Source organism: Notolepis coatsorum (genome assembly GCF_963971535.1).
Source record: "Notolepis coatsorum genome assembly, chromosome: 7".
Classification (NCBI taxonomy): Eukaryota; Metazoa; Chordata; class Actinopteri; order Aulopiformes; family Paralepididae; genus Notolepis; species Notolepis coatsorum.
In genome coordinates, this window is record NC_140171.1 from 2,821,606 (window position 1) to 2,838,880 (window position 17,275).

At 44.3% G+C, this 17,275-nt stretch overlaps 1 protein-coding gene across 1 annotated transcript; it reads right to left on the reverse strand.

Annotated features, from left to right (window-relative positions):
- Nucleotides 1–3,787: 3,787 nt before the first annotated feature.
- Nucleotides 3,788–16,939, reverse strand: LOC311232585 (uncharacterized protein; the record flags this gene model as incomplete). The annotated part of the gene is made up of 7 exons (XM_084319446.1): nt 3,788–4,628; nt 6,393–6,537; nt 7,571–7,687; nt 11,670–11,929; nt 14,292–14,509; nt 15,484–15,539; nt 16,394–16,939. 7 exons carry the CDS (start codon nt 16,937–16,939, stop codon nt 4,420–4,422), a joined length of 1,551 nt encoding a protein of 516 aa, XP_084175572.1. The 3' UTR covers nt 3,788–4,419.
- Nucleotides 16,940–17,275: the final 336 nt, after the last annotated feature.

Below are 17,275 nucleotides of genomic sequence, written 5' to 3' on the forward strand. Positions count from 1 at the left end.
GACATACAAATATACAGTAGTTTCATAAAAATGCTAAAATCCTATTGATTGATTGATTTAAAACTTTATTAACATATTGCAGAATGGGTACAGTACAGCTCAATACATACAATTGTTAAGGGGATGCAGACCAGAGAAAGACTTTCGTCTTGTTTACATCAGGGTCCCCCATTTTCAATTCATCATATTTCATATCTAAATCATATAATATCTCATTGCTAAATATATGCAATATATAATCTAATAATCCAATAATCTAAATCTAATATATAATATAAAAATGCTAAATGCATGGGTATTTTATTTTGTCTTTAATGTTAGCTTGCAAACTCGAATACTGTCTTGGTAAGCCTCATAATGAATTGTTTGGGGAAAAAAATAAAAACATCGTGATGCGTATCGTGTATCGCCGAAAGGTCAGAAAATATCGTGATATCATATTTAGGCCATATCGCCCAGCCCTAATGAACCGTAATTCATTATAGTTAATTGTAAAATAGCGACAGTAGTGTAATTATAACGGGCTCACGCTCGAACAAGAGGTTGGCCTGCTTGTTTGGCACGGGGGGCAGACGCAGAACACCCACCTCCAAACGCGATTAAATATTGTTTCAAATAAAAAGCGAAATACAAATATTTTGTGTGTCATGTTTCCAAATAAGATTGGTCACAACGAAATGCTTTCTACTTCAATTTGTTGGTTAGAATAGATGACCTCCGTTAAAACTTCACTGAGACTAACAGTCTATTTGTGAGCTCCCGCACAGACGTGATAATAATAATAATAATAATAATAATAATAATAATAATAATAATAATAATAATAATAATAATAATAATAATAATAATAATAATAATAATAATAATAATAATAATAACAATAATAGTTTAATTTTATATAGCACCTTTCAAGAGACCCAAGGTCGCTTTACATAGATAGGGGGGGGGGGAAATAACAAAGTAACAAACAGTGGACAGACACAACATATAAATATGATGATGGAATTCAAGTTCGCGTTTTTATTGATCACATAGGCTACATGGCACGGTCCATCGTGATATTGGAGATGGATCGAGCAATAGACTGTTACTGTACCACCTGTCAAAGCTCCATCACAAATTCAGTTATGTGAATAGAAAGGTTCTTGTATATGCTCTCGTATTATTGTTTATATAGGCTAACTAATACCGACATCAAAATAGATTGTATGTTATTAATTAAGGTTATTAATGACACCAATGGCAAACAGTGGTTATATTATCGTACTTGGCCATCGCGTCCCGCTCTTAAGCCTATCGAGATATACCTCATCTCATGTACCTATTGTACTCCACCAACGAAAAAACAAATACGCCCATCACCTGCAGGGTCCCGCCCCTATGGAGGCGTAGCCTATAAGACACTAGGCATGGTCACCAAACACTCTTCCTCTATTTTCGTTTCCATCATAACGGTCGCAGTGCGCCTTATGTAACTAGTTGTTATGAAAAGATTAGAGAAATTGCGTAATGTTGAAAGCCTACCGGAGGTTTGCTTACCCCTGGAATCTTCGGGGCATGTTTCAGCGACACGTCGGGCCTATGTTGATGTTTCCTCGTCTGGCGGCAGCAGGCCAAGGGGCAGCGTACAAGGTTTGGCTATCGAGCCGGCTTGTACACAGGTAGGCCCTGTGTCATCAGGCATCAATGTTGGTGTTGGTAATGCTGTGAAGTGTGTTTCGGCGCCAGGGCCGGGGTGGCTTGGTGAACGTTCCACTGCAGTGGCCGATTTCCTGGCGATCCTGGAGCATGCTGCTAACGCTAATGCTACTAATGCTACTGCTAATGCTAATGTTGATGCTGAAATGGGTCGTTGTTCTAATATTCCCTGCCGCGGGACGTTGCCGCTTTTCCCTCCTCTTGCCCGGTTCATTGATGAAGGTCAGTCGGTTGCTAATGTGGGGGGTTTCGCTGAGTCTTATTTACCTTTTTTACAAGTAAAAGGGCTAACAACAGGGTGCAGGCTGGGTGTACCGTGGCTACGTAGCCAGGTAGCTTTGTTCCTGTGCCCCGGCAGGGATGAACGATGTCCCACCCGGCCGATGCTTGAGAGCGAATCGGCTCGGAGGGTGGCAGTATGGACGGATGAGTGGTATACTGCTGCAGGATGGTTTGTAGCGGCGGCCAGTGTTATGGCTCAGCTGGCTAGTTTCCTATCCACATTGGCGTCGGGTAGTGGGGCTATGGGTCCAGCCGACATTGTAAACATGTTGCATGTTTGTGGTGTTATAGAGATCTTGACTCAGTCGCAAGCTATAACTGCGGGGAGGATTAGGATGCTATCAACGTTTGTTGTTAGGCATGTTTGGTTGGAGCACTCTCCTCTTGGGGAAGAGGATAGGTTTTCTCTCCTCACGACTCCTTTTTCCACGGAAAGACTTTTTGGTCGTTCTGTGGAGGCGCAGGCGGTTGTTGATCTGGGTCCCACACCGCCTCACGCTGTGCAGCCAGAGGTGGGAGCACGGCCTCGTCAACGACTGTGGCGAGGCCCTCGACAGGCGGCCATGTTTCCCCCGCCAGTGGTGCCCTGGGCGGAGAGTCAACAGGGATCCACAAGACCGACAGCCTTGGCGGCCGAGGGATCGGCCATTTTGGGTGAATTCGGCTTGGATAAAACAAGCCGTCGTCATTCTGCCGCGAGCAGCCCGCTCCCCGTTCAATCCTCTCTCTGTTACCCACGGAAGCGGGGCTCTGATCGTTTTCCTTTGGCTGCGGGCCGCGAACCTTCTTTGAAGCGCATGCGGCCCCATTCTTCACTTCTCATGGGGACAGGGGCTGACACCCAGTTGATGGCTGAGCCTGGGTCTGTCCGTGAGAATGTTGTGCTGTCGCGTGGCTCCTGCACCACACGTTGTGTGATGGGTGAGCCTGGTGTTACAGCTGCCACTAGCTACAGTGGTCAGCAGGGGGACTCGAGGCCTCTTCTGTTGAATGCACAGCAAGGGTTACCCCAGCCTCGCCTTCGCCAGGCGGGGTATCACGTAGGGCTGGGCGATATGACGATATTATATAAATATCGGGTACAGTTCATTAACGATACACTTTTTCAACGTATCGTGGATATCGTGATGTTTTGCCCAAGAGGATTGTGTCGCGTCAATCTGTCCACACGTTACTCGTTCATATCTCAGCCTGTGCTGAGATATGCCCATTCCGCGGTCTGTTAATAAAGTTTTCAATCAGACAGATGTATGGAAAGGCTTTTATTATAACATTCGTTGTAGTAAAATCATTATGCCTCATTTAGTCATCCTGTAGTGTGAAGCACTGGTCTCCTACTCGACGGCCGCGGGGAGCTAACGTTAGTAGCTTTGTTGACAGTGTTCACTTCAGCACACGGGACATTCAGGAAGTCATAACGCTTGCCGATTGGTGCTAAGAACAGCAGGGCGGGTGCAAGCGGTGTGACGTCATTGGCAGACTCGACTGTCAATCAAAATGATTATGTTTCCGTCAGAATGAATGAATGAAAACTGTATTAAAAGGTTGCAGAATGGGTACAATACAGTACAGGAGGATGAAGACCAGAAAAAGACTTTCGGCTTTTTTACATAAGGGTCCTCCATTTTCAATTCATCAAAACATTTAGAGACATACATATATACAGTAGTTTCATAAAAATGCTAAAATGCTATTTATTGATTGATTGATTTAAAACTTTAACATATTGCAGAATGGGTACAGTACAGCTCAATACATACAATTGTTAAGGGGATGCAGACCAGAGAAAGACTTTAGTCTTGTTTACATCAGGGTCCCCCATTTTCAATTCATCATATTTCATATCTAAATCATATAATATCTCATATGCAATATATAATCTAATAATCTAAATCTAATATAAAAATGCTAAATGCATGGGTATTTTATTTTGTCTTTAATGTTAGCTTGCAAACTCAAATACTGTCTTGGTAAGCCTCATAATGAATTGTTTGGGGTAAAAAAGAAAAACATCGTGATGTGTATCGTGTATCGCCGAAAGGTCAGAAAATATCGTGATATCATATTTAGGCCATATCGCCCAGCCCTAGTATCACGCTGATGTCTCCCACTCCCGTGAGAGCGGCAGTGGTCTGCAAAGAAGAGGGGAGCGTGATTTGGGTGATAGCAATATCACTGCAGGGCTTCGGCGTGTAGGAGCCCATGCCCCTCATGCCTTGCGTGTCTAGCTGCAGAACAACTCCTCAGCATGCGCTAGAGGGGTGTTCAGGGGGGGGGTGTGTGTCAACCAGTTTGATGACAGCTTCTCCCGTATCAAACCGGCCCTTTCTGTCGGGGTCCCCCCTTGGGTGCGTCGCACAGCGGGAGGGACCGGGCCAACTATCTACTGTTCCTTGCGGCCCAGCGTCAGTTGACGGCGGGTGCGCTGTGGGATTATTTTCACAAATAGCAACAAGAACGCCGTTTGGGGGGGTGGATAGGCTGGTGTCCTGCTGGAGAAGTGATGTTAACCGGTCCATTAAAAGTGTTGCCAGTCATGTTATGAGCAGCGACGAATGCACCAGTCTGAGCAGAGATTGAGGGAGGAGCAGGAGGACGAGGAGCAGAGGAGGAGCCGGCGTCTCCTCCTGCCACGGCTGCCTGTCCACCTGGAGGGGAAGGGACAGAAACGGGGCATCAGACACGGAGAAACAGAGCCGGCTCAGACTCACATCATTTTATTGTCACAGCTTTTTTAACGCTTTCACTACCACACCACAAAGGGCTAACGCTAACCCTTTCACTACCGCAATACAGAAGGTTAACCCTTTCACTACCACAAAGGGCTAACCCTTTCACTACCACACTACAGAACGGTAACCCTTTCACTACCACAAAGGGCTAACCCTTTCACTACCACACTACAGAACGGTAACCCTTTCACTACCACTACAAAGGGTTAACCCCTTCACTACAAAATGTTAACCCTTTCACTACCACACTACAGAAGGTTAACCCTTTCACTACCACACTACAGGTTAAACACCTGCGCTGTGGTAGTGAAGGGGTTAAATGTACATATATTCAGAAAAACGTGAGATGCTTGTTTTTCCTGGCTCCTCAACCGTAGTAGTTTTGTAGACAACAATACACAACGATCTATACAAACTATACAATAATACAGGGTATTTAAAGACTATTCTACCGTGTAAGTAGCAGCAGTGTGTGCGTGTAATCAGTGTGCTTGTGTAAGTCACTGGAGGTGCTTTTGTGTGTGTCTGCTCATGTGATAATTCAGAGTCTATCCGTCAGTAGTCTGTTCGCCCGGTGGAAGTAGCTGCTCAGTGTTCTGTTGGACGTGGACCTGAGACTGCGGTAGCTCTACATTCAAACAGCCATCACTGATACAGAGTGTCTGGTCAGTAACATGGGTCTCCCAGTCCCTCAGCTCTGCAGTAAACAGAAAATGACCTGCCAGTGCAGTAAGAACATTTGGCTTGGCAAGATTTATTGAATGTAAAAATATCTAGGGTTCTCCCTCCTGATTGGATAAAGTGAGAACAAGATTCCAGAAAATGTATTTTGTGTTTAGTGCAGAGTGGAGGGACTGGGAGACCCATGTTACTGACCAGACACTCTATATCAGTGATGGCTGTTTACTGCAGAGCGGAGGGACTGGGAGACCCATGTTACTGACCAGACACTCTATATCAGTGATGGCTGTTTACTGCAGAGCGGAGGGACTGGGAGACCCATGTTACTGACCAGACACTCTATATCAGTGATGGCTGTTTACTGCAGAGCGGAGGGACTGAGAGACCCATGTTACTGACCAGACACTCTATATCAGTGATGGCTGTTTACTGCAGAGTGGAGGGACTGGGAGACCCATGTTACTGACCAGACACTCTATATCAGTGATGGCTGTTTACTGCAGAGCGGAGGGACTGGGAGACCCATGTTACTGACCAGACACTCTATATCAGTGATGGCTGTTTACTGCAGAGCGGAGGGACTGGGAGACCCATGTTACTGACCAGACACTCTATACCAGTGATGTCTGTTTACTGCACAGAGGAGGGACTGAGAGACCCATGTTACTGACCAGACACTCTATATCAGTGATGTCTGTTTACTGCATAGAGGAGGGACTGAGAGACCCATGTTACTGACCAGACACTATATCAGTGATGGCTGTTTACTGCAGAGCGGAGGGACTGGGAGACCCATGTTACTGACCAGACACTCTATATATCAGTGATGTCTGTTTACTGCATAGAGGAGGGACTGAGAGACCCATGTTACTGACCAGACACTCCATATATCAGTGATGGCTGTTGGAATGTAGAGCTGCTTAACACTTATTTTAACAAAAGATTACTTAACTGATAATTCTGATAACTGTGATCATTCCATTCAAGGAGTGAATTTACCTGGCAGTGGAACAAGTCGTTTCCAAACAACATGGTCATCATGTGGATCCTTTATCGTCAATCGAACCTCCATTGCGTTTAGATCCATGAATACTTCAAATGTCGGAACGTAATTTGGTCCATAATTCTGACGAAACTGCTCGATCTGAGAACAGATGACAAAGTAATTGTAATAGATCAAAAGCAATAAAACATTTATATACCGGTAATTCATATTCCTTTAATTGTGCACTAATGATTTTCGATTGTTTAGAATGAGGACCGCATAGACACAGCCGTTGCGATTGAGTCTACACAGTCCTCACTCTGTCCGGCTGGCAATGAGGACCACGTGGACTGAACCTTTAAATTACAAGTTTATTCCATGCAATGTGTCTGAGTCTGAGTCTATGCGGTGCTTGTTGAAAATTACCTGCCAGTGCAGTTAGAACATTTGGCTTGGCAAGATTTCTTGAATGTAAAAATATCTAGGGTTCTCTCTCCTGATTGGATAACGTGAGAACGGGATTCCGGAAAATGTATTTTGTGTTTACTGCAGAGTGGAGGAACTGGGAGACCCATGTTACTGACCAGACACTCTGCATCAGTGATGACTGTTTACTGCAGAGTGGAGGAACTGGGAGACCCATGTTACTGACCAGACACTCTATATCAGTGATGGCTGTTTACTGCAGAGCGGAGGGACTGAGAGACCCATGTTACTGACCAGACACTCTATATCAGTGATGGCTGTTTACTGCAGAGCGGAGGGACTGAGAGACCCATGTTACTGACCAGACACTCTATATCAGTGATGGCTGTTTACTGCAGAGCGGAGGGACTGAGAGACCCATGTTACTGACCAGACACTCTATATCAGTGATGGCTGTTTACTGCAGAGCGGAGGGACTGAGAGACCCATGTTACTGACCAGACACTCTGTATCAGTGATGGCTGTTTACTGCAGAGTGGAGGGACTGAGAGACCCATGTTACTGACCAGACACTCTATATCAGTGATGGCTGTTTACTGCAGAGCGGAGGGACTGGGAGACATGCGTGCATGCGTGTTTGTGTGTGTGTGTGTGTGTGTGTGTGTGTGTGTGTGTGTGTGTGTGTGTGTGTGTGTGTGTGTGTGTGTGTGTGTGTGTGTGTGTGTGTGCGTGCCTGTGTGTGTGTGTGTGTGTGGGATATGCTGACCTCAGGTTGCAGTTCATACGGCTCTGGAACACACTTCAGACTGTATTTTTGGCCTCTGATCAGGTCACAACTGGCTGAGATCGTGATTTTTGTGCTATCCTTATGCTTTGCGTATACCTTCAACCAGAAAAATTGGAGCGGATAGTTTAGTATACATTTTTTTATATTTAATCAATTTGATTCAGTTAGCACACAGAAATAGAAGGTTGCATTCATTCAGATACATTATTCTATATCTATGAGTTGGCAAGACAAGTGTCCGCTTGTACTTCACAGAAACAAGTGTACCACTCGTTTGTTAAAATAACTGGTCTACATGTTAAAATAATAGCTCTACATTCTGACAGCCAGTGAGTAACATGGGTCTCCCAGTCCCTCCGCTCTGCAGTAAACACAAAATAAATTTCCTAGTATCCTCTCTCTCATGACCTGGGCATCAGTATAGGTTACAATACACTAAAATACATACAAATAAATACATTAAAATACATTTACAATACAACCCCTCAGTTAAAATGGTCGCACACTTGACCATCTCTCAACCATGATTTTAAGTTAGTTTTAAATTAAATGTAACTTTGATACTCCCTGAGCCGTGTTGGCAGACTGTTCCAGGTGTGGGCTGCTCTCACGGAAAAGGCTGTCTGACTAAAAGCAGACCTCCTGTTTGGGACTACACAGTCCCCTCTGACTACAGACCTGGTATATCTGTCAGCAGATGCTTTCTGTTTTATGAAAGTACAGAGGGGGGGAGGAGCCAAGCCATGTAGGATTTTATAGGTAAGGCAGGCATCTTTGAATTTGACAAGATTGTCCCAGCTCAGTAGGTTCTGGTTTGCTATGCTATAACAATGGTGGTGGCTGTTTGTTTTCCTGTCCAGAACTTTCACAGCCTGATGGTAAACTACCTGTACAGATCGTAGTGTTGTACAGGAGGCTTGTGTCCAGCTAGTCAGACAGTATGTTAAGTGTGACATAATAATGGCATTAAAATACAGTGCTGCTGCTTTTGTTGACAGAGAGTTTCTGATGTGACGGAAGTTTGATAAGTGAAACTTTGCATTGTTTACTACCGATTTGATTTGTTTTTTAAATGTAAGATTGGAGTCCATTTTTATCCCAAGGTATCTATATTCGGATACAACTGTCAACCTTTCTCCTCTGACATAGACATCAGGTGAGACAGTATTCATCAGCCTCTTTGTAAAAAACATGCAAACAGTTTTTTTGGTGTTTAAATGCAGACATGAGTTAGTCAACCATTCAGTGACCGATGTCATTACCGCTGTTAACTTGTTTGCAGCTTGCTGCTTGGTTTCTGCATGGACATAAATTACCGTATTATTGCATACAGCTGGAAGATCATTAATATATAAACTAAACAACAGCGGTCCCAATATAGATCCTTCGGGGACACCAAAACCACAGCTAAGGGCAGAGGATACTCTCTGAGTTCTACCTTCAAGATAAGACTTCATGTATGTGATGGTATTAGGGGAGAAGTTGTACCAAGAAAGCTTGGTGAGCAGGACACCATGATCCACAGTGTCGAAGGCTTTCTTTAGATCTAAAAATGCGGCTGCAACAACTCCCCCCTTATCAAGCTTAGATTTAATATTCTCCAGGAGGAAGCAGATTGCAGTCTCTGTTGAGTGTTTTGCCCTAAAACCAAACTGCATGGGGTGCAGTCCAACAGAGCTGGTGCTAAGGTGACTTGTTAGTTGTTCTGCTATGCGTTTCTCTGCTATTTTGGAAATAACAGGTAAAATGCTAATTGGCCTATAGTTAGCTACCTCAGAGGATTTACCTGCTTTGTACTGTAGATGGGGGTTATTATAGCTTCCTTCCATGCTCCTGGGAAAACGGCCTTCACTATAGGATCTATTTATGATAGTTGATATTGGTCCAGATAAGCATTCATTAAATGTTTTTAGTAGCATGGTGTTTAGACCATACACATCCTTGGTTTTGGAGTTCTTCAAGGAATTTATAATTGTTGTCACTTTTGTTACAGTGATTTCACACAGCTCAAAGACAGGCTGATTTTGATCCACTGGAGACACTCAGATTAGTAGGGGAGCTCTGTTGCAGAGTCTGCACCGACTCTACAAAATAGGAATTAAAACTTGTTGCAATTTGAGGTCCATCCTGTGTAATATTGCCATTCACACAGATTTCTAGGCACTTTTTTCCCCCAGTGTGTTTTTATGTAGCCAGGTCTCTGACAGACACAAATAGTCCAAATTCGAGTCTTTAATGAGATGTTGGATTTGTTCACATTTCCCAATGATGCTGCAAATGTTTATGTGGCCTCCAAGTAACCCCTTCGGTTTTGCACTTGGATCCCATAGTATTTTTGCTTGATTGACAGTTTGAAAGAAGTCCTGCTTTCTGCGTTTGATGATTGCAGGATTTATAGTTCTATTCTTCATTTTGATTCGCTGTTGACTTATCGCGCTATTTTGTTTGATTGGCACATCTGGTGCTTGCCTACTAGGACTACATGCGGTGTTTACGAAGTCACTCTTGGTGTTCGGAGCTTTCTCCGGGACGCTGTCACCCCGCTGCCCCGAGGAATCAGTGGGTGGGCCTCCACCGACGCTCACGGCCGCCGAAGTCCTCGTTCGGGTAGCTCCCCCGCCGCCAGCTCCTCCCCGCACGCCGAGGCTCGTTGCAGGTGCGCAGCCCGGACACAGCACGCCCTCGCTCGGGCTCTCCGCCACGGAGGCGCGCCGCCCGGCCGACTCCATCGCCAGGTCTATATTAATCCCAGCCGAAGAGTGCAAGAGCGCTTCCGCATTCTTCGCCGCGCATGCGCATGAGGTCCTCGCTTAGTTCAAACGCCCCATTCAACACGGTTAATCACAAACTCGAAACTCCGTTAAGCTCCAGAGAGAGAGGCTGAAAACCCACAGTTCTTGCCCGACGGATGGGAGCCGAATCGCGGATCCGAGTTTTCTGATGAATAGCCCCAAAACATGGAGGTTGCGAACGGCGCCGGCTTCGCTGACCAGAGCTCTCTCAGATTCAAAGTTTTAATTGCAGCCTGGAACATACATGTTTCGGAACCAATGTGTAACTAGACAGTTACAATATAACATTTATATTAATTAACCCAGTTAATGCCTTAAGAAAAATAGTCTGGTGGTCAATTACTACGGAAATGTTGTGTCTTACTAATAATAACTAATTCCTTGGTCAATAGAAGTCTCTGTGATACTTTCTGAATATGATTTGGGAATGGGCAGGGTTATAATAGAAGAAAGACAGTGTAAACAATATAATTAACTCTGAATATAATAATGACGAAAAATAAACAGGATACACAACAAGGTGCATGCGATGAGGTTATATGTAGTGCACCTTGTTGTGTATCCTGTTGTGAGCTCTGGTCAGTGAAGCCGGCGCCGTTCGCGACCTCCATGTTTTGGGGCTATTCATCAGAAAACTCGGATCCGCGATTCGGCTCCCATCCGTCGGGCAAGAACTGTGGGTTTCAGCCTCTCTCTCTGGAGCTTAACGGAGTTTCGAGTTTGTGATTAACCGTGTTGAATGGGGCGTCTGAACTAAGCGAGGACCTCATGCGCATGCGCGGCGAAGAATGCGGAAGCGCTCTTGCACTCTTCGGCTGGGATTAATATAGACGCCGCCAGGTCCGCCGCTCCAGCCCCGACACTCCGCAAGGATAGCGCATCCCCCGCATCACCCGAGAGGTAGATGTTAGATCGTTGTTCATAATCAAATGGTAGATTGTCCAGACATAGATCACGTACCTGAATGACAGCTCACCATTTATTTATTTAATTCATTGGAACTTTTTATTTCAGCACCGACCTTCATTGTTTGTTTGTTGCATTGGTTGTCCTTTTTTATCGCTCTCTATTGTCCGTCAACTGACTGAGATGCTACTGGATACCTGAATTTCCCCAAGGGGATTAATAAAGTATCTATCTATCTATCTATCTATCTATCTCTCCCCCCGTTCCCTCCCCGGTAATATTATATGTTACAATAGGCAATACAGAATTAGAATCTGAATGTATACTAAGAGTACGAGTAAACAGTATACACAAGGTACCCTAACTGGACCCTAACTTACGTCTTCCTGTAGCACGTTGCTCGGCAGCAGAAACACGTCCAGTACTTTGCGGTCATCCCCTAGTGGTCGGACGAGGAGGAGAATCAGGCTGCTCATTGATCTCATCCAATCGGGGAGCCGCCATGTCAAACCAAAGGAGGAGAGGTGTGGTACGTTCACCACCACGTGAGTCCGGGTAATCCTCAGCGGCTCCAAGATGGTCATCAACCCATCATCGGTGATGTGGACGACAGCTAACGACAGATAATCGCAGGACAGCGCTGTGGAGGACAACAGAAATGTTGCTTCATACCTCTGTGATCAAATCAAATCAAATTTATTTATAGGGCCCAACAACACACGTTAATGTCCCCATGGGCCGTACAGATCTTCTTTAAACAAGTCAAGAAGAAAACATAACAATAAGTCAAGAACAGAACAAGAACACCATAAGGTGCAAACATTTTTAGATGGATGCAAATAAATGAAAGAATGCAAGCACTCCCAGACATACCCCACGCGAAGGTAAGGAAAAACTCACTAAAACCTAACAATAGGGGGAAAAAAAGCTCCACAGGCAGTGTGGAGGAGAGAAACCTTAGAAGGGCCATTCAAGGGGGGATCTCCCTTCTTAGATGTTGGTGATAGTAGTGTTGCAGACGGACAGTGTGATCACGTATGCTGTACGTATGTTGTACGTTGTTTCATACCTCTGTTTCTCTATTGTTTTTGTATTATGCATTACTAGGAATGTCTGACTCTTAACCACCAAAACCTGCACGGACTACAACGTATGACGTATATCATGCCAGTTAGGGTACCTTGTGTATACTGGTTGTATACCTATGTGCTGTGCTTGTGTATACTGTTTACTTTTACTCATAGTATATATTCAGATTCAAATAATATATTTGTTGTAACGCACAATATAACCGATAGGGCAAACAGACCCTTGTGCTGAGTGTATAGTGTGACAGCAGGGCTATGTGCTGAGTGTATTGTGTGACAGCAGGCCTATAGTATGTGCTGAGTGTATTGTGTGACAGCAGACCTATAGTATGTGCTGAGTGTATTGTGTGACAGCAGACCTATAGTATGTGCTGAGTGTATTGTGTGACAGCAGACCTATAGTATGTACTGAGTGTATTGTGTGACAGCAGGCCTATAGTATGTACTGAGTGTATTGTGTGACAGCAGGCCTATAGTATGTACTGAGTGTATTGTGTGACAGCAGACCTATAGTATGTACTGAGTGTATTGTGTGACAGCAGGCCTATAGTATGTACTGAGTGTATTGTGTGACAGCAGGCCTATAGTATGTACTGAGTGTATTGTGTGACAGCAGGCCTATAGTATGTACTGAGTGTATTGTGTGACAGCAGACCTATAGTATGTACTGAGTGTATTGTGTGACAGCAGGCCTATGTGCTGAGTGTATTGTGTGACAGCAGAACTATGTGCTGAGTGTATTGTGTGACAGCAGGCCTATAGTATGTACTGAGTGTATTGTCTGACAGCAGGGCTATGTGCTGAGTGTATTGTTTGACAGCAGAACTATGTGCTGAGTGTATTGTGTGACAGCAGAACTATGTGCTGAGTGTATTGTGTGACAGCAGACCTATGTGCTGAGTGTATTGTGTGACAGCAGGCCTATAGTATGTACTGAGTGTATTGTCTGACAGCAGGGCTATGTGCTGAGTGTATTGTCTGACAGCAGGGATATGTGCTGAGTGTATTGTCTGACAGCAGGGATATGTACTGAGTGTATTGTTTGACAGCAGGCCTATGTGCTGAGTGTATTGTCTGACAGCAGGGATATGTGCTGTGTATTGTTTGACACCAGGCCTATGTACTGAGTGTATTGTTTGACAGCAGACCTATGTGCTGAGTGTATTGTTTGACAGCAGACCTATGTGCTGAGTGTATTGTTTGACAGCAGACCTATGTGCTGAGTGTACTGAGTGTCCCTAAAGGTGCTCCCATAGTCGAGCGGACTGTACACGGACTGGACTCTGCGGAGGTCCACTGGACTCTTTGAGCTTTCATAGTCGAGCGGATCTCCGTGGACCAATTTCCTACATGTCTCGCGCCAGTTTACGCCTCGCGCCAGTTTGTGTGACACCAAGTGGGCACCGCAGACGTCCGCACGTCAGAAAATAGGAGCTTCGCACTTGGACTCTGCTGTGGGTCTGCTTTGAGTACCCTTTCGGTCCGCTTTGAGCATGCGGGAGTTTGCTCCGTGTATGGTCCGCTCGACTATGGGAGGGCCTTAAGGCACATTCCTGTGCATTCCTTGCATTGGTAAAAATCTATTAATTAAATCATTGATTTAATAAATGTCAGTTATATTCTTCAAATAATCACCAAATATCAATGAAAGCTGAGACCCCGAATATCCATTTGAGATGCATCCTAACACTGTGTCAAACTGTTGTTGTTATTAATATATAATAAACATTGTGTTTTGAATCTCATCTATTCAAATATTGTGAGTGTACTGTATGAAGACTTGGGGCATTATATAGTTTTCCTATGTATAATGTCATGTCAACAATGTCGCCCAAAGTGCTACCGTTTCATAAGGTTATTAGATTAATAATGTGCAAATAATTAGCAATATGTCATCAACAAACACTGACTTACCTGAATCTGAAGTTAAACAGTGTGGGAGCTGTAGCTGGGAGACAGAGCCCTGAGGACACTGGATCCTGAACAGAGGACCTGCAGGAGTCATGCCAGCTGACTGGAGGAGGCTCTCGTCCCATGGGACGGTCTCGTACTGCACCTCCCTCTCCCCCTCCACTCCAAACACCAGCCCTGTGGAATCACACTCGAACACACCTGCACTGGGCAACCTGGACCTGGGGCACACAATAGTAACTGCTGTATTAGAAAGATTACATGATGTTGGCTTTATATACCATCTGTTTTTATATAACCTGAATCTGGGGCAAAGATTCAAACAACTATAACGTTGGCTCTATAATTATTAGTATGTGTGTTTATATAACCTGAACCTGAGACACCATAGGAACACCTGTATCAGAACGATTCAGATGCAGGTTATAACCAAAGAATCAGATTTATACTAATGTCTGTTTTCCCTACAGTGATGCAGAAACTGACGTTTAATAATGATAGCAATATATTCAGTTCCTCCAGTCCAATAATTCTGTCCCAATATAGGCACACGTGCAATAGAGAACACATCCAAGCTTTGCTCGAATTGAAGTTAAGTTCCTTTCTAAAGCCATGAAACATTAGGGCTCCATCTGAATAGCTATAGTTCTTGGAACAGCAGAGAGGTACACTCTCACAACATGCATGTTTGGTGACTAAAACTCTACTTATTTAATCTTGATAAATCAAATACAAATATCACACTTCATACAGTTGCTGTGGGTCTGGTTTACTAGGCTTCAGACTAAGTGAGATTTTAGGCTTACTAGGCTTCAGACTAAGTGAGATATTAGTCTTACTAGGCATCAGCCTAAGGGAGATTAGTCTTATAGGCTTCAGACCAAGGGAGATATTAGGCTTAGTGCACAGTAAATTTCACAGAGTAAATTTTGCAGAGTAAATTTTACTCAAACTACTCAACTACTACTACTCAAACTTACTAAAATGTTACTCAGTTTGAGTAAAATGTACTCAGTTTGAGTAAAATCTACTCTGCGAAATTTACTGTGTGTGTATACTCCACTTTCTATAACATATAAGTTCAAACCAAGTATGGCAATTCAAAGTAAATTGTTATTTAGAATTTGTACAGATTCAAATGTTAACGTCTTGAAGGGCAGGGGAAACAGAAGAGCCTGTATTAAAATGTGGTTACTTGTATACGGTGCTTGTAGAGACAGTTGACACGTCAGGTGTGAAGCTCGTCCAGGACTGGAATACAAAAAAGGAACAGAACGTGTTGTTTTCTAAAAGATACCAACATCAATACTGTGCTAAAGTTTGACCAAACTAGAATTCCCATACGTCACAGTCAAATCTATTTTGATAACGTGGGGTTTTATTATCTTTATGACATTGTAACAGCAATCTCTTATCTATTGGTTTCATTCGGTTGTCTCCAGGCATGCGTTCTTCATGGGACGGGGGCGCACTAAGTGCAAGCCCAGATAAGTACTCGCTATTTACATATCAATAGCGCCGGTCGTATTTAACACACCTGACGATCGGCGCTATTGATATGCAAATAGCGAGTGCAATCCCAGTTTTATTATCTTTATGACATTGTAACAGCAACCTCTTATCTATTGGTTTCATTCGGTTGTCTCCGGGGAAAATGTCCAAAGGTTTATAATTTTTTTTTTAAATGTAAAAAAAAAAAAAAACTAAGGAAATGTATATTATTGCACAGAAGATTATAGCTTGAGACATTTAAATCAAAGTACCGTACTATATTAACGATGGCAACTTTCTCAGTAATTACACACTACACAATTACACATTATTATTACACTATGAATTGAAAATGGGGGACCCTGATGTAAACAAGACAAACGCCTTTCTCTGGTCTGCATCCCCTTAACAATTGTATGTATTGAGCCGTACTGTATTGTACCCATTCTGCAATCTGTTAAATAAAGTTTTCATTCATTCATTCATTCATTCATTCATTCATTCAATGCTATAGCATCTCTTCATGGTAATTAATCCACGCTATCAACACTTAATTTGACAATGATATATACAGTGTATATGCAGGTCAGGAAGATGCCAACAGAAATACTCACGTCATTACTCTGGTATGCTCTGCACAAGGTCACCTCTCCATAGATGGTAAACCACGGGTAGAGGGGTTCAGTGAACGTGGTGTTGTAGGTGTGAAGGTGGGTCAGTGTGTCGTCATCTGCGGAGACCCGGTAGAATGCCAGGTGGCCAGCGGGCCAGTCCAGATACACTCCGAGTCTGTAGGGGGGGGTGAGGGGGGGACCCGGGACTAACACGGGGTCTGCTCCACGGTTGTGATAGAAAGTAAAGAGAGAACCAGCCTCGACAGGATGAATCTCACAGAACCAGAGCTTGTCGCTGTTTCTTCTGTCCCTCAGGTCTCGCCTTTCTTTCCTGTCGATGCTCCCGTACGCCACTCCTACCTCATCACCTCCCCCGACCTCTACCTCCCAGTAGCAGCGTCCAGTCAGACTCTCTCCACACAGCACGTCACGACTGTTGTCAAATCTCTCCGGGTGATCAGGATATGGCGGCAGCTGATGTGTCAGCCTCGCTCTTCTGTTCCCCTCGGACAGTAAGATCCACTCACTTACTGTGTTGGGATCCATTGTGAGTCGACGGTCATCTAAACAAGAAATAACAAATAAAAGTGATGATGACTAATCAGAAGTTGTAACAGTCACACACACAACATGTGCGCATTATTATATTTGTGTTGTTATTGTGACGCGAGTGAGCGCGGGTGATGACGTCAGGAGGAGCAGCAGGGACGCCCCACGCGGGGCATTATTGGTGCGCGCGCGCGCGTGCACACAGGAACGCGCTGCACGCGCACTACTTTGCATAACAACGCGGCCGGTCGTCACGTGTTCAAATACCTTCTTCTCAGATACATTCTGCGAAACTGGTGAATGAAATGTGTTACGTTCCGCTCGTAGAGGCGA